Below are 21,743 nucleotides of genomic sequence, written 5' to 3'. Positions count from 1 at the left end.
AACAGCTAATTAAAATAAAGTACCGTTATTCTCTAGACATATTGAATGATATCATGGGTAATAAATGCATTCATTCTACACTAATCCTACCGTAATTATCAGCTGTACTTCTGGGATATCTTTGATCTGCACCTGGTTTTAATTTTTGATAAACTTCTCAGTAGTGTCACAGAGGTAATTTACTTATCATTAACTGCACTTGCACAGAGAAGTAAACAAATGGAAGAGTGCTCTCAGAAGCTTCCACCCACTACTGATTGAGTTTTTGAGAGTCTTTATATCCCCTACTTATCACATGCAAAGATGCTTTTGTATTAAACACTAGGCTGCAAAAATATGACTAAAGTTCCCAAGTATGTAATTATCTGTCTTCCCTCACACACACCACTTAAAATTGTATCTATTTTACAGAGTTACCCTGGTCCCTAAACTACAGTTCCCTGCAGCCATCGGGATCATTTGCATAGCTCTATCTAAATAGTGATTGGATTAAAAACAGAGAAACACATTTTTAAAATTTTCATGCAGTTTGCTCAGCCTTTGCCTTCCTTCATTAAACATGCAAATTTTGATGTGAAAGTGGAAATCCAGTTCTAGCAATCTAGAAACTCATCTCAGTTCCAGTCATGAGTATTTTGAACACAGTGATGGTGAGAAGAACAAGCATGGAAGTTGTTCTCAAGAAAATAACAATACTACAAAGCCTGAGGGCCTTCAGCCAAGCACTACTTTATATTGCACTGCAGCCGCTCCATGATTGCCTCACTGTTTCAGAAGCTGCAGTGCTGAACGGTGGTTGGCTGTCCTGATGAGCTGCTATAGGGACAGTCTCAAATCCCAACCTCAAAATGGTCTGCTGAAAACACCAGTCACCAACCAAGCTTCAAATTACAAGAAAGGAGATTCTGACTAAAGAGCAGGAAAAATTTTCTAAGTAGGAGCTGTTTGACGGTGGAATGGATTCACTCGGATGGTGGTGGACTCTCCTTCCATGGAGGTTTTGAAGCAGAGCAGTGGCCGTCTGTTATGGATGCTTTAGTCGGGATTCCTGCATTGCAGGCTCCCAGTACGTTTCCAGGCACAACTCAAAGTGTTGGTGCTGACCTTTAAAGCCCTAAACAGGCTTAGTCCAGTATACCTGAAGGAGCGTCTCCACCCCCATCGTTCTGCCTGGACACTGAGGTCCGGTGCCGAGGGCCCTCTGGCAGTTCGAGAAGCCAAGTTACAGGAAACCAGGCAGAGGGCCTTCTCGGTAGTGGCACCCGCCCTGTGGAATGCCCTCCCACCAGATGTCAAAGAGAAAAACTACCAGACTTTTAGAAGACATCTGAAGGCAGCCCTGTTTAGGGAAGCTTTTAATGTTTGACACACTGTTGTATTTTAATATTTTGTTGGAAGCCGCCCAGAGTGGCTGTGGAAACCCAGCCAGATAGGCGGGGTATAAATAAATTATTATTATTATTATTATTATTATTATTATTATTATTATTAGGGGGTGGACTAGACGACATTTGGGGTCCATTCCAACTCTACAGTTCTATGATTGTGTTTTGTCTCAATTCTCATCTGGAAAATGGAGTAGAATTATCTCTATTAACCAGCATTAACTATGAATAATTTGCAAAAGGAATTTATTTTTCTAAAAACACATGGTATCATGTATAAACCACTTTGAGGTCATTTTCTACAATCGAGTAGTATATACATTTTGTGAAATAAATAAAGCTTTGTAGTCTAAAGTCTACCCAGGCCAAAGGCAGTAGACTGTTGTTTCTATTACGATATTCTAATTGCTCATAACATTAGGAACAATTAATAGATGTTGACACATAAAGTATGTTACCACTACATCATGTGTTTGTACCACCTTTAGAAAAATCAAGCATTTTGCAGAATTGTGCTCTAGATCTGGAATTTCTTAGATCTGCAGTTGCTGCTATAAAACAGCTGCTACTATAAAACAGTTGCTGCTTTTTGTCCACTCAAGTCCTATTCCTCACAATCACTTTGTGAAATATAAGGCATAATTGATTCCTAATGACTGAAGAAGCTCATGAGATCAGCAGTTTAAGCTGGCTGTAGCTCTGCACTTGCAAAACAGTCTGGTATTTTCATTCTAGTTATAGTTTTGCCAGTGATTTTATCAGTAGCAAAAGCATTAAGGCCTAACCACTGGTTGAACTGCAAGTTCACAGGGCTGGCACCTGCTAGCCTTATCCCCAGCAAGCTTGCCAACCACCACTCACATGTTCACAGAGAAGACCTGAAGAAGGAAGGTCCATCATCACCATATGAATTCAAACATCTGAACAGGGCATCAAGACCACAGTATTTTTTGCAGGTAAAAATTACTGTCCTAATGTGAACCCCCCAGTTATTGGTCTGAAGCATAAACTGAAATAACATAGGGAGGAATTGAACATCAAGCTAAGGTGATCATTCTATCAGGTCAAACATTTTGGCATGACAGAGTAATTTCCCACTGTGGGCTGTCCTGGCCCCACAAGCCAGTTTTGGGTGGTGCAGTGTTTGTGCATGAAAGAGGGAGGGCATCATTGTGCAAAGGGAAGTCCCTGTGCAGGGCTAAAGGAAACCATTAGTTGAATCCCACTATAGCCTTGGTTCATAGATTTAGTAGTTTCATGTGATTTCCCCCCTTCCCTCAAAGAAGTGGGAGGTCACTTCTCAAAATGGAGACAGGAATACACGTGCACATGTCATCCACCATGATACTTCAGAGGTGCCTGGGCTTCATGTATGAACCAAGGCTTAGTAAGTATGGGCAAAGCTATCTTCATGGTCCCGATGGTTGTTATTGCCCTTAATCATTGCCTTTTTTAAAAAAATGATGGGGGAAATATCTTATCTGGAATCTAAGGAAGCATTACAGCCTAATAATTTAAGCTGAAAAATAAAACAGGAGTTTAACAAGCCTAGGAAAGTCTATTGTGAAGAACATTTAAATAAATTATTACTCTTACTATTGTCATTACTATTGTCCAACCACACAGTAAATGAGCGATCATTCTTTTTCTACCATAGTAAGGACAAATTTCCTTCCTGAGATATTGGTGTATTCTTTTATGCTCTTGAAAGCAAGTTACAGCACAATCCTATACACAAGCGACTTTTGAACACAGACTTTTGAGTAGACATGTATAAGTTTGTGTTGTCATGCAACAACAGAATTAAGGACACTTTCTTAGGAATGGAGTGAATGAGTGAAGCAAATTCCTACGAGTGCTAACTTAGGAAAACATTACAGAAGATTAAGCCATCTATCCCTGATCTTTATAGCTCACTAATTTTCAACCAGTGTGTCAGGACCTTCAGGTGGATTGCTACAAAGCTGTCACTGCCATGCTGGACACTTGCTAAAGCTACCCAGGCCAAAGGGACACTACACATGGTGCCTGAACTAGGATGTGTTATTCTGATGAAAAATCCATTCTAACAATTTCCGGAAAGGCTGCAATAATGTGACAGGTGAAAGGTATAAGTCTCTTCCCAATAAGGTACATATTTCTTACATGTTCCAGATCCTATACAGTAGCTACACCTCTCTTGAGGGAGTTCTAAATAGAGCAGGAGCATTCTAGTCACATTGAAGACTATTTCTATGGTTTTCTAGACTTCTTCAGGAATAGAACTATCCTAGAATGCTGAAATGTTAGTTCCTAATGCCTCAAGTGTCCCTGCTTCCATTTCCCTGATCCTTGCAGAAGTAGATTTTAGTGCGTGAAGACAAGGAATTTTAGCTGTTTCTGATCAGATCAGTTACATGTGATGGAATGGCTGTGAATGTTTATAGGGAAGGCAATAATAGCAGGTAAAAGAAAGTGGGAAAAGGTGTGAGGAAAAAAGAACTTGAAATGTGTGAGAAGGTAGAAGGTGTCAGCAGAGCAGAAAAGGCAACAGGGAAGCAGTTTGTGATAAAAAGAATTGTGAAATAAAGATAGACAAGCAAATGGCAACAGAGAAAGGATTCAGAAAGTGCAAGGAAGAGGCAAAAAGAAGGAAGAAAGCAAGCGTCCATTGCTTAGCAGGATTTGCTGCTTGGCAGGGAAAGAAATCCTGCTTCCTCTGAATGCACCAGGGAGTTCCTTCAAGAGAGTTCTCTTGCACACCTGAACAGGGTGCTAAGCCTCATCTGTCTGTCTCTCTCTCTCTCTCTCTCACACACACACACAGAGAGAGAGAGAGAGAGAGAGAGAGAGAGAGACCAGCTGAGTGGTTGGTAGAGGAGAAACCAAGTTATCTTTTGCAAGCAAAAGCAGCAAAGAAAGAAAGAAAGAAAGAAAGAAAGAAAGAAAGAAAGAAAGAAAGAAAGAAAGAAAGAAAGATATTTTATGTGACACAAACTGAATATAGCATGACTTAATAACTTTGTCATATTTTCTAAGCTTAGCTCGAAGATAAGAATAAGCCATTTTATTTTATTTAACAAAATGTATAGTCTGTTTGATTACAAAACCTCTAAGAGGTTTTGATAGATTCTGGAGTAAGAATCTTCATCTGTATCTGAATCACTGTTGGGACCAAAGCTGAGGAGGAGTGGGGGAACATTTATCCAGAAATTTCACCCAAAAAATAATAAACTGAAACAGATCCACAGGGACAAAATTTTTGGTGATCCATTAAAGTTTGGACACATGGGACCATTAAGACTACCGGTAATTGACACTAAGTTGTTTGTTTCTAGTTTTACAAATGGCAGAGTGAGCTTTAGAACATCCATTATATATTTGCTATTGGTCTTCAACCTCATATCTGGATTTTTACCAAAGCGACAGGTTTTTTTTAATAGAGAGATTTAGACAAAGAAACGGCTTTCAGGTACTGGATAGCCCTGGGCAAAATATTACAACTTCATTAGTAGCATGAGAGGGTTGCTTAATGGATTAGCTAAGATGTTCTTATAAGAGCATTTTATATAAAAATGAACCAGTGTACTATGAAAAGTAGAAGATACATGGGAGCCTACTGTTGAATCCTATGGACATAAATTCAGAAGGTCCACTCAGTATAGTGTGACTTATTCCATTGCCAATAAGTATACTATTTAACAGATGACTGTGGTGTTTTCCTCAAATTATATCTATATAAATAGATAAGTATGCCTAGATAGATAGATAAAAGGTAAAGGGACCCCTGGTCAAGTCGTGGCCGACTCTGGGGTTGCGGCGCTCATCTCGCTTTATTGGCCGAGGGAGCTGGCATACAGCTTCCGGATCATGTGGCCAGCATGACTAAGCCGCTTCTGGCGAACCAGAGCAGAGCACAGAAACGCTGTTTACCTTCCCACCGGAGCGGTACCTATTTATCTACTTGCACTTTGACGTGCTTTCGAACTGCTAGGCCAACTGCTAGGAGCAGGGACCGAGCGACGGGAGCTCACCCTGTTGTGGGGATTCGAACTGCCAACCTTTTGATTGGCAAGTCCTAGGCTCTGTGGTTTAACCCACAGTGCCACCCGTGTCCCTAGATAGATAGATAGATAGATAGATAAGCATAATTACTCCAGAAATAAGGGCAGTTAGAGGCTGAACTTCCAGGTGTCTAGAAAGAGGCCTAGGAGCATATAACTTGTTTTGACTAGACCTATACTTAAAGACTGAAACCTTATTATAAAAAAGTGGTCCTGTTGTTGAGCAACTTTGATGATGGGAAGAAGAAAATGGTGGAAGGAGACGATGGATGCCAAGAAACTGTCATTTGCTACAAAGAAACAGAAAACAGCAGCATATTTGTTCAGCTGGCATCATAATCATGGTAAAATATCGGGATAGTGTTAGAAGAAGCTTTTATCAAGGATCTGGATGGAAAAAGCAGGTTAAGAACATGAATTGAGGGAGAACATTTGAATTTTGTGCATGCACCACATTGCTAGTTTCAGTTGAAGAAGGAAGTCAAAGGTTGGGAATTGCCATGAAGTGTTTAACACCATATATTGAAAGGAGAGGCACAGGGCATGCAAAAAGTTAAGGGTGAGTAATCCAAGTTGAGGAAGGCATTAATGAGTAGTAACAAACAGCCATGAGATAAACCTTGTACAAAACAACAAAATAAGATGCTAAACAACTTTGTGAAAGGCCCCCTACATCTTTGTCAGCTTGGAAGTTTTATATGCATAAAAAACCCAAGTTTTTTAAAAAATGGAAGACGTAATTAGACAATTAGAGGCTACTTTGTAATAATGTTGCAGTGTAATTAAATAAGACTGCAGGAGGTTGGCTCCATGATGAGTGAAAGCCTCATATTTCAGCAGTGTGCCACTGAATGAGTATGTCCCTTCTCCATTTATTATTATGTTAGATTGCATTATTAAGAGCTTTTATATTTAAACACTATGAGCCTTCCTACCGGCTTGCATTTAAATCTCATGAAAGTATAAAGCTGCAGGACAGCACAACCCCGTCCATAAATACATTTATAGAGAGCTTGTTATTAGTTTCAGTACCTGCTGGTGTTTGATGAGCATGTGTAATGCTCCAGTACAATTTGTGCAGGTTGTAACGACAAAGAATTGTTCACAACAATGAAATTAGTGAATGGAATCAACATTTCCCCTGTCCAATCATTTCACAAAATATTTGCAGCCTTTGGTATGTGCAACACTGCTTTAACTCAGCAACCCTTAACACTAGGAAAGAGACTGAAAAACCCCTAGAATTGACAGACACATAAAACAAGTGTGTTTGTAGAAGGATTATTGTGACTTCTTCAAATGGACATCTTACCTTGCTAACCTTTTAGATTTCTTTGCAAGTGTCAACAAATATTTACACACAGATAGTCTGATGGATAATGGCAATTTGGATTTTCACGAAGTCATTCCAAAGGCCTTTTTTTAAAAAAAGGCTTCTAAGTGAACCTAGAAATTGTTGTATACAACAGCTGGCCTTATTATGGATCAGCAGCTGGTTAAAAAATAGGAAGCAGGTGAAAGAAAAATGGGGACTGTGCTTATTGGCCTGTGTGCGGCTGGCTGGATGAGAAGTTGGGTGAACTTGGTTGGGAAAAGGGAGCAAAGCTCTCCAGTGAACCTGGCTGGCACTCGGTTCAGGACAAACATAAGGAAATTACCGTATTTTTTGCTCTATAAGACTCACTTTTTCCCTCCTAAAAAGTAAGGGGAAATGTGTGTGCGTCTTATGGAGCGAATGCAGGATGCGCAGCTATCCCAGAAGCCAGGACAGCAAGAGGGATCGCTGCTTTCACTGCACAGCGATCCCTTTTGTTGTTCTGGCTTCTGAGATTCAGAATATTTTTTTTCTTGTTTTCCTCCTCCAAAAACTAGGTGCATCTTATGGTCTGGTGCGTCTTATAGAGCGAAAAATACGGTAGTTCTTCATTCAATGTATGTCTACTATACAGGATTAATTGCTGTAAGATGTCCACTTGCTTAGACAGTTGAAAAGAGAACAAGAAATACATAGAAGATAAAGCAGTATGCCTATGCCCATGCAATAAATAGTAGGGATTAGCGATTTCCCTTGCTTGGGTGTCTAGCCCAGGGGTTGGTAAACTTTTCCACCAGTGGGCTGGATAGCCTGTGCGCGGGAACACACGCACCTGTGCGCATGTGCACACGCCCACTGCTCTTCCCCCGCTGGCTTTCGGAGCAATGGCGGAGGAAGAGGAGGCGTCTGTGGCTTCCTGTTGGAATCACTTTCTGATAATGCAAAAGCACATTCACAGCCACACTTTAGCTGCTCTGAGGAAAATCCCTCCCGTAGATACAACTTCTGTTGTAGTGTGGCTTTCAAATCTACTGTGCTGACTTCCCTGTTTTGGAAGGCTCATGTTCAGTTGTGAGGCAACTAAAAATATACATTCATCAAGAACAGGTTGTGGCCAGCAACTCTCAGACAACACTCCCTGATCTTAAAGAAGTTCCAACTTCTGAGTAGATATTTTCCATTCTGAGTTGTTGTATCACCTCCATCTGCTAGGTTTCATTGGTGAACACTGGCAGACAGCCACAAGTTGTGCTATGCATAAACCATTCATTCATACTGTGAAGATGGCCTTGTTGTGGATCTTGCTGTTATCAGAGGTCAAAATGATGGGCAGCAGAAGCAGGCCTTTTTCAGGAGTGGTGTCCTCTACTTGGAACTCTACCCCTTAGGAGTTTTGTCTAGCTAAGGCACCTTTAGCATGCAGAAAGCTGATTAAAAAACTCTTTTTCTTTCATAGGGCTTTTGATCGTTCAACATTTTATGATTTTAAGCCTTCACCATTTTATCTCTGCGCAGCATGTTATGATTAAAACTGTTGTTTAAAAAAATTGTTTGCATATTATATTAATATTTTGTTATCATATTTGTGAGTTAGGTTAATGGCATGATTTTGGCTGAAAGCTCAGCTAGAAATTTAAAATTGCAAACATACATAAATTAGAAATGGAGGTGCTGGGTTGCATCCAAATAACGTCACATGAAAGTTCCATCACACAAGGATTTCTGCTTGTGCAATGAAACACCCTTCTTTTCTCGTCTCCTGCACTCTCCCAATCTGTTCTAGGGGTTGCCCTGATCCTCTGGAGCAGATTTAGGGAATGCACAGGCTGTGCTGGGCAAGGGGGGAGAGAACGGAAAGTCCTATTGCTAAAATGGAAATATTGCAATCTTTCACTATTCCTTTCTTGAATAGTAAATGAATAGAATTGTCCATATGAGATATACCTTTACAATGTTGTAATGTCAACAAATAATAACAATTACTAAATTGGTAAAATGAGAACTGTATCTTATTTGGCCTGCTGCAGCACCAGATAACCCCACATTAATTTGTAATACTTTTTTTTTTTTTTGAATAGCCAAGATGTAGGTCTAAGGAAATCTTACTTAAAAGGTTGCCATGGTGAAAAAGAGGAGCCTGCTAACTATGCAGAGTTTTTCCAGCTAGGAACTCTGAGACACTGCTTGATTTTGGTTTTATCTGTCACGGCTAATTTCTCATTTTATTGAAAAAGTTGTCAAAATGCAAAGTATGTTGAATGCATGCATCAGGTACGTCTCAAATCTTACAGATGCAATCAAGTAACTTCTCAAACAATTCAAATCCTCTGCTATTTCTCCTTGCCAAACCCCTTCTCCTATTTCTAACTTTTTGTTATTTGCAAAATTTCTCAGCACTACTGATAAATCATGTCCTCAAAGACCATGCGCAATAGTAATCTTAACTGATACTTTGCTAGGTAGCCATTGTTGCTATTACAATGTCATTGTTGTGAACTGCTCCGAGATCAATGGGTATAGGGCAGTACACAAATTTAATAAAGAATAAATAATTGAAATGCTGTCAAGTAATATTGAATTTTTGTGATATCTTCTTTATGAATTTGACACACCTATTGTATTTTATTATTTTGGCTGCAATGTGAAGTAGCTGTTATTGTTGTGAATAACGCAAGCTTGTTTTTAGAACAGCATCATGCAAATATTAAATCTAGGGCCAGGTTAGTTGTTTAAATTTCTGACCTTAAATTTAGAGTGACGTGGACACAGAAACCTCCAGCAGTTGACCTATATTCATGCTTTCATTGGCTACATTGTGAATGCTGGAAAATTGTGCCTGACTGGGTGAAATTGGCTCTGTGGACTCTTGGTGCCCTAGGACAGCAATTTTGCAGAAATGCATAACACGCTAAAAGACTAACATTTCTGAATGGTGGATGAGAAGGGGAGTTCTATGAACTCCACCGCCACTGGACATTGAACAATGACCAAAAAGGCACAGAAAGCTCATTCCACACAGATGCTTCCAACTATTAGCTAGTACAGACTGGTAAACGTATCTGGGTAGAAACACGACTGCATTAAATTAATGGCCCAGTCTGTTTTTTTAAAATATGGTCATAGATCCAATAACTGCTGCTCCAAAAGTTGTGGTGTTAGATGGCGATTGTCCTATGTGAGTGCCCAGCCCCCATACCACGATTTTAGTAGGTCATGAATGGAAGAGCCTTAATCCTGCCCCCCCACCATAAACGCAGCAAGTTTTAAATACAGCATTTAAGACAACCACCAAACAAACAGAAAACTCTGTATGAGTTGGAGTTCATCAGGAGCAAGTTTCCCAACTTTTTTTTTATATATTTCAGACCTATTGCTTTTTGAATTATTTAGACTTATTTCTTACAGAAAATGATTAAACTTCTAGTGTCAATAGCTTCCTGCCAGGCTAGTTCTAGTAAATTTTTATTATTTCCCATACTCACCGGTTGTTAAAAGTGTTTTCTATATAAACATTATTAAAAAGTGTATTTAACTGCATTCCTTCAACAGATAGCCATTTTTAATGATGGCTTTCTTTTTCTTTCTTTAAAATGTCATTTTCCAACTGAAGGGGGAAAATGACTAACATTTCCCTCCCTCAGTGTACAGAGGACTAAGGAGCCAAGGAATAAAAATTGGGAGATAGCTATACAAAACATCAACTTCTTACAGTGTAAACCATCTCTGTTGTTTCTGAATAAAAAAATAAAATATTCACCCCTTTTAAGTAGAATAACGGTAGCAAGTCTGCGGCCATATCCATTTTCAACATAGCACGAGTAATTTCCGAGGTCTCCTTCTTCCACTGAATCAAGAATTAATGAGATGGAAACTTCCTGCTCCCCAAGATGTTCCTTAAGAACTCTGTGAAAGAAAAAGCGGTTTGGTTTTTCCCTCCATATATAATGTTGTTTACACTACATTGCATTGAAAGATGATCCTGATGTGATGTTTCTCCGAAATGAAAGCAGCCTGGTTTCAAATTTGGTTATGGTTTGATGCAATCTTAATTAAATTATATAATGCCTTTTTCTTCTTCACTGTTAATGAGGACATTTGGTTCTGCAGATACTAATAAGAGCTGCAATTAATTTGACATCTTTAAGCATACCCTGATAAGATATCAAGGGGTTGTGCACAAATTATTCGTAAAAGGTTTACATGCTCTTTAAATCATATTTTAGAAAGATTTCTTGAAATTATGGTATATAAAGCAGGTGTTGAAAAAAGGATTTATCTGATTGATCTGACACCAGGAGTGCAATCCTGCACATGTCTCTATGCAAATATTGAATTCAGTGGCACTTACTCTCTTTTGCTTCCCATCTTGGTAAACTAAGGTACCGCTATGTTAAAAGAAATTTTATTTTTAGATATTTCTCCATTGCTCTCATGCCACACATACAACCCCAAATGTGCCCCCTCTTTCATTGCAAATAAATCCAGCTATATCCACAGAGGATGAATGTAAGCACTTTGGGTTTAAAAAACATGTAAAGATAACCTGCCATCCCTTGTTTTCCTTTACCATTTTAAGCAATAAAGCAAATAAAATATTTCATACTCCCTGCTCAACAAAGAAAAAGAATACAAACAGTTCAGGGTCCTTCCGAACATACTCAAAATCACCAAACCCACAAACCAGTGAAAATCCACCACTCGGATTTTTTTTTTTAAAGGCCTCAGAGTATGTAGGTGTACATCTTTGGGAAAGCTTTAGATAAGAAATGCAACATGTCAGCTCTTCATGTAATATTCTATATGAGAGCTGAGCTTTGGATGCTTGTGTTGAAATATGGTAGACCTTAACATATTATTATTTAGCCTAACTGGAGCTAATAGAAGCTTCTTCTAGATACTTTTGTACAGCCTCAAAATCTGCATTTTTTCATTTAAAAGCAAATTGTTGAACTTGAGCTTTCAGAGATAACTGTGTACATGTAAAAGAACACATCTTTTATGCCCGTCCCAGAGTGCACCATGTGGAAAAGCAGGCCTGCAATGCTTTAGTGCATTTTAAAAATAAATGTCTATAGCACCCTTCACCTAGCACTTAATTCACTAAAGAATTGCAGATTAGTCTTCACAAAATATATACAATTTCCTCACTTTACCTAATATCACTTTCCCAAACCCGACTTTCATCCAAATCTTCAATAAACTTTTCGCCTTTCATCCAGTACATTAAAGGGCTGACTTCTCCACTGTATCCAAAGAACGCTCGGCAGGTTAGATTAGCAGAGTGGCCTGTTGAAAAGAATTAATAAAGAAAACATGTTATTCCAAAACTGGCGAAAATGATTTATTTTATTATCAGCAGCTAAGTAATGTTTCCCCATACAAACCTGAAAGAGCATAGCTTGAAAGATGACCTTAGCATTCGTAACTTTTGAGAAGCAATTTTTACTCAAATATTGTCAAAGTATTGACAGACACATTATCTAGTGTGGAATATAGATCTACTAGTTACAAAAGAATAGAGGCTAATCTTAGTCCTTGAACTAAGATTATCCACAGACAGATATCCACAGACAGATTAAGTATATGGTCTTTTTTCAAAGCATTGATTTTCCAAATATGGGATGGCCGCAGAATTCATACACTATGCCTCTACAATACACAGAACCCAAGGATCATAGAATTAATGTTTTCCCCTAGAAAGTGATTTATCATACTACAGATAAGAATCCTGCAGCCTGCATTAAATTAACGTGGCCCACAGCCTACCTCTTTCTGTTCCCCCATACCTCTCTCTGCACAACCACCAACACTCTTGTTAGTATCATACAATCCAACCACACAGCATGATACATAAAGTGTCATTATGGTTTTTGAAGTGCACATGCTCTTTGGTTGGCTTCAGTTATGTGGCCCCAAAACACTTGCTTCTGGGGCACTGGTGGAGCTTCATGCTCCGGCACCGGGGGGCGGAAAGCAGGTGGGGGCAGGGCTGGCGCGCATCCTGGTGGCATGGCATGCTGCCTGAGGGGGTGTGGTGCCCAGCGTGGGTGGGGGAGCAGCCACGATGGCATCCCACTGGGATTGCGCTGCCAGGGGCGGTGCGCTCCCCCCGCACTCCTTTTCCTCCACCAGTGCATAGCTGTCAACTTTTCCCTTTTCTTGCGAGGAATCCTATTTGGAATAAGGGAATTTCCCTTAAAAAAAGTTGACAGCTATGCACCAGTGCTGTGGGGGAATGTGGCCCTTGGCGCTCAAAATGTTGTTGCACCCCATCATCAAAGTATTACGAGCAGTCACTGAGACCTTATTTTCCATTTCTCATTCTACATCACTGAAGCGATAATACTGTTTGAGGCAAGCACTACGAGCACCCAAGGACTTGTATTTCTAAATCCATAAGTGTTAAGTTTCAGCACCATCACAATATACAACAGAAAAAGATTACTGGTATCAGAAAAGCGCTAGATCTAAAATGTCCCAAAGGTAAACTAAATGATACAAAGTACACACACACACAAAATTCAGACCAGCATAACCATGACTACCTAAAACAATAACGTGCCGGTTGGAATGCTGAAAAACTTGTTAAATAGGTTGCCCTGAATGCTGACTGACATCTTTTGGGAAAAGAAGCCATTTCCACTCTGCAAAACACTCACCCATCATTAGATGTTATATTACAATGACTTCTTCACTTTAGATATTTTAGGTGAACATCTAAAAATATAGCGTGAATGTGATGAATGGGATAGATGTGCATCATAAATGTGCTTTTGTTACAGGTTCATCAGTTGATGTCAAATCTTGACTTGCTGCTGTGCAATGGCTGCTATGACCATGGGTGTTACTTTTAGCTGATGGAGTGCACCTTGGAATCAAGTATCCCTCAAAAGGAAGGAAGAAGGCCTCCTTCTGTTGTCCCATGCCACCAGCCTCACAACTTTTCCTTTGAGTTCTTTCCACCCAGCATCGCTCACCTGTTGATATCTAATCAGTGTACAGACTGAGCTAGCTGGACTGCAGGCCAAGTTATCCCTTAATCACCAACCTCATGCTCATGGGAGTACTGAGCCATGAAAGCCTGCTGAGCTTTTCCAGCCAGAATGAAGCAACCTGCTGAGATGAACTTCATACTCAGAGGATTCCGTCAACCATTTACAGGTGCATATTAATGTGTGCATGGTGGTAGTGTCAAAAAGACAAACCTCAGAAAAAGAACTCTCTTCTCATTAAATTAATGGGGATTTCCCCTCCTGGATGAAATATTTAAGTGTATTTTTAAATGTGGAATTCGAAGTTTCTGTTAAATATGAAATATTTACGCCTGGGAAATAAATTAGGAAAGAAGCACCTTCTCCCAGCAATATTGTACAGATTACTGCTGAGCAAGGGCCATTAATATGCCAGGTGTTCCACTATAAATTAATACCGAGGCTGCGGCTGCTGTATAATCTATACTTTCCAGGCTGGCTGAGCTTGACAATAAACTATTGAGAAGGTCAGTGGTGGGTCATGCAGGCAGGATCTTTGTGACTAGCTACTACTGCTGTTACTGATGTCCTTGTTTGTTACTTTGAGCTAATAGCACAAGGAATAGGGGGTGCTGGTTCTTGCTTTGGGAAGAGCAGTTTCTTATTTAACAAAGCTATATGCACTCCCAAAAGTGAATCTGTTGCTTTCACTGGAATTCACACACACATGCATCATGCCACTTGTTGATGAGATACAAAAACATTGCAGACATCAGAGGGTTTTTAATTAAAAAAAAGGGATGTAATGTGCGCCAATCTTTCATCATATTATTTCCCCATATGTGTGTATTAGTAAGTGCAGATTGAGCTTACTGTGTGCATTCCATAAAAAAATGCAGCCTCAGCCATTGTTTCACACTCTTATTTCTAGCTCTCTGCCCTGGGCTCATCTACCCTGGATTATAGGAAGCAACCATCAAGGATCATCTATATTGTGGGGTGTGGGTGGGAATGGGATCAGTATTCTTCAGAACCAAGACCCACATTTAATGCAAAAATGCATTTTGGAACTCCCCCCCTTTTAACCATATATTTGCATGGTGGTAGTGCTGCTGTTATGACCCACGATCCAGCTGTGGGTCCAAACCCACCATTTGAAGACCAATGGTCTGGAGATAAACTTCAGTTTATTCCTGCCCCCCAGATCTAAGAACAACTCTAGCAAGATTCACTTCTTCATGCTTTAGCCAATCTTTGAGGTTCCTTCAGATTTTTAAATGGCATGTAATTCAAAGAGAGCCTTAAGCAATTATTGCTTTTGCAAATGCATTTTTGAGCTAAACTTTGAACATCTGGTCTAAAAATGATGCAATTTGGACAATGACTATGCACATTATGACTCCCGTGAACAACCTCATCTTTCACTTCTTGCAGATGCAATATCATTGCACCTCAACGTTTACAGCCTTGTAAAGAGCTTAACTTTACAGTTGCAACAAAGATATATTTTCTGCCTCTTCCCTCCTACCCCGTAATTTGCTGCATCATGGTCTGAAATCTCAACTTTCTCCATGAGCCCATAAGTGGCTGCTTCCTAATTCATGCCCCAACAACATCTTAAAACAAGTTCAGCAATATATAAATGACCATGCAGTGCTGAAGCCAGTATAAAATATTGAAGATGTAAGTGGGTAAGTGATGGATAATAAAAACCGGTTTCCTTATGTTGTAAAGTATAATCACACTTTACCTGAACAAACTTGCAGTACCAACAAACACATTTCAAAGATAAACATATTCTTTCCTTGCTCAAGTTTATTTATTTAAACTGGGGGGAAATCAGGCTAATCTAGACAACATGATTATGTAGACTCCAATGATAAAGATGCACTTTCTGTTCCAGCTAATTGGATTCAGGCATAGGCTTTAATCAAAAAGCTTCTCTGTGATTTAAAATGGGACTTTTTTTTTTGTTATGTAGCCTGGTTTCAAAGTGAACAGAATGTGAGGAGGACCTTAGAGCATCAGAGGGTGTTTGCTTGAAGATAGCCAATAGCATCAGCAATGACAACATTTGGTCTCACTGCTGTATTTCTCTAATTAGTAAAATGCTGGGCATATCCAGGTTGCTGTTGTGGCACCTTTTCTCCACTAGAGGACAGTGCCTATCTTTCCAATGACCAAAACATTTATTTTTAATCCATAGAGATTGTCTGGTATATAAGCTCTTAATTAAAAACACCAGCATTCGAATAACCTGCTAGTTGTAATTAGCAAACAGAGAATGTTTTGTGCTTGAGTAAAATGTCATATTGTATGGACAGCTTATATTTCATTTGCAGCATTAGTCATACATGTTAGAATATCCTGCAATGACATCCATGTTCGCCTCTTATTTGTGAAGGCTCATCACTGAAGGATATCTATTTCTTTTGGAAGCAGCAGTAATTAGCAGAATAGCTAGGCAGTTTAAATAAACCCTCAAAGAGACTTTTCGTGATTTGGAATCCTGGGCAGTTTTACCCAGGTCTAATAATATGCATAAACTTGGAATACAGAAAAAAGCACAGAAAATCTAAAAGAAAATTAAAAGAAAAATCATTTGGTAATGCTAATCAATGTATCACAATGCACAGGTACCAAGGCAAACTCCTATCCAATGGCAATACTAGATTGTATAAAGAGATTCTGCCAAGTCTGACAGGAATAAAACATTTCCCTCCCACACCTTTGCTCACATTCTTTTTCTTCAGTATGAGAAGAAAGAAATGAAGTGTAAAAGGAAGAGAATTATCTTTTAAATTATCAGTCTGCCAAAATAAGTGCTGCAGGACTGCTTAAGGTGTCAGGAGCTAAGCGAGGGGCAGTGTTACCTGTCCTTGTGCATGTACAAGCAAAGGTGTGTGTCTCCTAAACATGTCCTTGTCAGATAATGTGGGGAACACTTAACTTTCCCCCACCATCTTCTGTGAAGGAGGAGGGAGAGCTTAGAGAAGAAATCGTGTGGGAGAAGAGATAAGCCCTCCATCTCATTCATCACTTCTCTCCTGCAAATGCTGCTGTCCTCCATCATTAGTGTTGTGAGGAAAACAAGGGGTTGGGACCTGGTGTTTGCCTGGTAACATGGAATTTGTGGGGGCAGATGTTACTTGCTGTGGAAATGCGGGGCCATACCATTTCCTCAGTACTACCAGAGACATGAACATGCTACAAAAACTGCCCAATGACTTCATTACTTCGGGACTACACATTTTATGTATTTATTCCCCCTAAAATCCTTATGTACCACTTTTATATTTAAAAGAAAATAACCAAATCTGCTAGTGGTAAACACATAGACAATAAAAATAATAATAATTACCCAACACTTTCAAACAGCTAGGGCAGGGTTTCCCAAACTTCGGTCTCCAGCTGTTTTTGGACTATAATTCCCACCATCTCTAACCACGGGTCCTGCTAGCTAGGAATAATGGGAGTTGTAGTCAAAAAACAACTGGAGACTCAAGTTTGGGAAACCTTAAGCTAGAAAAACAAAATATAACAAACACTGTTGTTAAAATCAACTAATAGTGTCCAGAGCCCACAGACATAAACTGGGTTCCTACTGTCTGTTGAAAAGCGGCTAGAGATGGAGCCAGGTGGCTCCCCCTTGGAAGGGCATTACATAACCACAGAAGCACAAGATTGTGCTCTGGTCTTATGTTTGCCAAAGGCAGGGCTGGCTCAAGACATTTAACCTCCAGGTCACCCTACCCCCATGATGACAACTCCCACAGATCTGGGTCCTCACCCCGCTCCCTGTCCCTACACTGCTGCCAGCCCCTTCACCGCAACGGTACCTTCGCTTTTGGCTGTGCCCATGCTGCTGCCACAATGCAGCAGTGAGGGTGCGGTGGCAGCGGTGAGGGCAATGGGGCAGCGTGGGAGAAGCCTTGGTGGGGCTGGCAGCAGCTCACCAGTAGGAGCAGGGAGGGAGAGGACAGGGCGTGGATTCTCTGCCAGAAGCAAATGGAAACACATTGCCTAATGCACAGACTGCCCCTGACCAGAGGGCACACATCCAAATGTATGCTTTGGGGTTTCACAGGGTTCTATCTTATCCCCATACATAGAAACTCAGTGGTTTGTATGACCCCCATCTGGGGATTTGTAGTGCAGTGTCAGCAGTACGGGGGCAACACTCACTGAATCCAAATGAGGCATAGAAGTGTTAGATCAGTGCCTCGCTGTGATAAAAGACTGGATTGTGGGCAATAAGCTAAGGCAAGACAGAAGTACTGATGCTGAGATTTCATCAGCTGAGAAAATTCTCCACAGGCTACTGTCAAATGGTGGGTGGCTACAAAACACAGGGCCTTTTCAGCAGTGGTCTCTCAACTATAGAGTCCCTGCCTGGTGCCTACTTTAATGTATTTTCAGCTTTTTTATTTTTGCAGGCCTTTTTACATTTTTATTATGCTGTGATTTAGTATTTTGTATTAGTTTAGCTCTGTGATACATTTCCCTTAGTTGTTTCGTATTATTTGTTTTATTCTGTGCTACAGTATCTGATTCTACTCTTGAGTGATTTGTTTGATCTGGTAATTTTGTTTTTGCTGTGTATTGTATTGTAGGTCACTATGATTTTTAATGTTATTGTTTATTTCTTGCTATTATCATAGGCAGATGTAGTGCTCTCCCATCTTGTCAATGCCATGTGTCACTGCCAGGACCAACACAAGGAGGGGAAAGGGAGCAAGGATTGGGCAGCAGCATGGCAGAATGGAGTTTACGCTTTTGCTTTGTGCTGTTTTTTCCACTGCAGATTGGCTTTCTCCAAGGCTCTTGTTTGCCCCTGGAGTTCCTGTTTGCATCATATAATAGCAGGCATAGGCAAACTCAGCCCTCCAGATATTTTGGGACTACAACTCTCACCATCCCTAGCTAACAGGACCAGTGGTCAGGGATGATGGGAATTGTAGTCTCAAAACATTTGGAGGACCGAGCCTGTATTATAGCTTTGTATCATGCTGAATAGGTTTTTAATGAAGAACTCCACTGAGAAAACACAAGGAATCCCAAGCATGGGATTCAAAGATGCAATGGGTTATATCCAGTATTATTTCTACTCAGTGTGTCCCATTTCGCTGCTTGAGGCAAAATGGGGCGTACCACTTTGCTCTGCAGCTACTGCTGCCGCCACCACTTACCAGCTCCTGCCTGCTCTGCTGCAAGAGGAGAAGTGGCAACAACATTGTTGCTGATCTTGGGAAAGGTCATTCCAATTTGGGGTGAGATCTCATCCCAAATCGCTTGAGATATTGCATGCTCCACAATATTTTGCAAGATTTCAGGTATGATCTTTCCCAAAATTGGTGCCAATGGCAGCGGGGCAAGTGGGGCAGCCACAGGTGTACTACCTGGGAGGCTTCTGCTACCTGAAGCAGTGACCTCACCTGCTTCATGGCTGGGATGGCTCTGAGTAGACCCATTAAAATAAATGAACTTAGCTAACCTAGGTTAGTTAATTTCAACTGGTCTACTCTGAAAATAACTTAGTTGGGCACAACCCATTTAGAGTCACATCTTCTTTGGTCCTGAGGTGACTACAGAATTGACAGTTCCAGTAGTACAGCTGAACTTACATTCTTGAGGAGAAAGCATCTATCTTCCAGGATAATTGGTCAATATGATTCATGAAAATTCCTTCCTGACTCCAGGTATCTAACACCAAGCATGAAACAAAACCTACCCACTGATTCTTTGCCAAATAATACAGTGGTACCTCGGGTTAAGAACTTAATTTGTTCTGGAGGTCCATTCTTAACCTGAGGTACCACTTTAGCTAATGGGGCCTCCCACTGCTGCCGCGCCGCCGGAGCAAAGTTCTTAACCCAAGGTACTATTTCTGGGTTAGCGGAGTCTGTAACCTGAAGCATCTGTAACCTGAAGCGTCTGTAACCCGAGGTACCACTGTAATAAGAGAGACTATTGTGGCTCCTTGAAGACTAACATACTTATTATGGACTATACTTCCCTACTTGAAGAATGTTTTGAATACACATCTGCCTTATATGTTGACTCAACCGTAGTATGCCCCATGGCACCAAAATATCAAATGAGGGGGAAGGAGTTTTTGTGACACAGTCTTGAAATAAATAATAATAAATAATCAAATCATTTTTCTGTGAAGACTATGTCTTGTGAAGACTATTTCAAAATTCTGCTTAGATAACTCCCAATTTCTAATTTGCTTTTATGAATGGCTAGTATTTTACACCCATAAGCTATAGCTCCCTCTATCTGGCCAAAACTGCCCCACAACTTCAGCAAAATGATAAATCATAAAACAGGTACCAGGAAAGAAGAGGTTGTGGATAATCTGCTCAGAGCATTTCTTCTGGCTTTATATAAAGCAAAGGTTTGAACCAGTAGAGGTTAAAATTACCATCATCCGAGCAAAAATGAATCTAGACACATTCATTAGTCATCCTTAACAACATCTGCCAGTTCAGCAGAGAAGATGACACTAAAAAAAGGGAGAGGTGTGCTAACACATACCCCTGCTTTGTGCTATTAGCATACAAAACATACTTTATGTAACTTTATATACAATTTTATATTTTATATACAAAATGCATTAAAATATTCAAGAGTGATGTGCAAAATAATTAAAAATAGCAAAATGCAGAAAAATAATTAAGATACTTTTTTAAAAAAAACACCTTAAAAGCTGAAGCAGAAGAAAGTTGAAAGAATATTATTAACATTTAAAAGTGAAGATAGCAGCAAAAAGATAAGGTTGTAAAAGTAAGAAGCATTGAAAATCTAGGTAAACAAATTTAATTTGTCTTCTGAGTTGTGTGTCTTCCTCGTTGCAGAAGAGCATTTCACAAACGGGATGCCACCACTGAAAAGGCCTGCTCTGCATTGACCACCAGCCTGATTTCCCCTGGTGGGAGCACCCATAAAAGGGCCTCTGATGCAAAACTTAATCCTTGGGCAGGTCTCTAAGGAGAAGACAGTCCTCCAAGTACACTGGTCCTCAACCATTAGGGTATTAAAGGTTAGAACCAGCTCCCTGGATGGAACACAGAAAGAAACTGGAAGCCAGTATAGATATTATATGGCCAGAATTATATCTCTCCACGTATGTTCATTGTGGGAGGAATTCAACATTACACTATTATGATCATTCTGACAGCACATTCTGCTTCCAGATGATATGATCTCCCATCTCCTTCTTCTGAAAAAAACTATGGATTGGAGAAATGAAGGGATGAAGCAGGGTGTTAAAGATGAAATATAGACCATGGTCACATAAATTTGAATATTCTGCTGCACAAACTAAGTCATTTTATTTTAAATACTACATGCAAGGAACCTGCCAAAAATCCTACAACCTTTCTTCTTTTCCTGATGGTTGCCTCAGACAACAAGCAAATTTATTCACGGTAGGCACACATTCCACATCCTATTCAGTGGATATCATTAAAATGTCAACATTTACTAACAGCTTCCACCCAGACACTGAAGTTACTGCACTTTTCCTCCCAGTAAAAATAAGCGTGTCAAAAGCCATTGTGAGATAAATGCTGAAAAATACTGTCTTCTTAAGTAGCGATTCTTCTTTGGTTCCCAAAACTGAAAGCCAGATTTACTTGACACTGTGCTAATCAGAAATATTCCATTTCTCACTGTGATTGTTTCATGTTGGTTAATGAGAGCTTGCAATGACCTACTATTCTTATCCTGGCATGCAGCTTGTTGTGCCAATCTCTGCATGCATTAAAGTGCAAAATTAGTCAAAGCAATCAATGGACCATTAAAATACTGATACCGGTTTCCTAAATGATCCCTGACAGTGACCTAGATAAAGAGTTTTGCGATCAGTGCCCTACTTATCAGATAAAACACACAACCCTGAATGAAATCTCTCATTCATTCATCTCTCTCTCTCTCTCTCTCTCTCTCTCTCTCTCTCTCTCTCTCTCTCTAATACACACGCACACCTTACCCCATAGATAAATTTAACATAACCTGAGGTGGA

General features: G+C 40.0%; 1 protein-coding gene across 4 annotated transcripts in view; it reads right to left on the bottom strand.

The window, feature by feature from the left end:
* IL1RAPL1 (interleukin 1 receptor accessory protein like 1) overlaps positions 1-21,743 on the bottom strand; it is a 653,181-nt gene that overhangs the window by 22,535 nt on the left and 608,903 nt on the right. For all 4 annotated transcript variants that reach the window (XM_081197783.1, XM_081197780.1, XM_081197781.1 and 1 more), the window contains 2 exons: positions 11,897-12,029; positions 10,501-10,646 (listed from right to left, as the gene is read on the bottom strand). In XM_081197783.1, coding sequence (XP_081053909.1) covers positions 10,501-10,646; positions 11,897-12,029 — 279 coding nt within the window. The remainder of the gene's footprint in view (positions 1-10,500; positions 10,647-11,896; positions 12,030-21,743) is intronic.

This window comes from Podarcis bocagei (genome assembly GCF_964188305.1).
Source record: "Podarcis bocagei genome assembly, chromosome: 6".
Taxonomy (NCBI): Eukaryota; Metazoa; Chordata; class Lepidosauria; order Squamata; family Lacertidae; genus Podarcis; species Podarcis bocagei.
The sequence above is the reverse complement of the archived record's forward strand: the minus strand, read 5'-3'. Positions and strand labels throughout refer to the sequence as shown.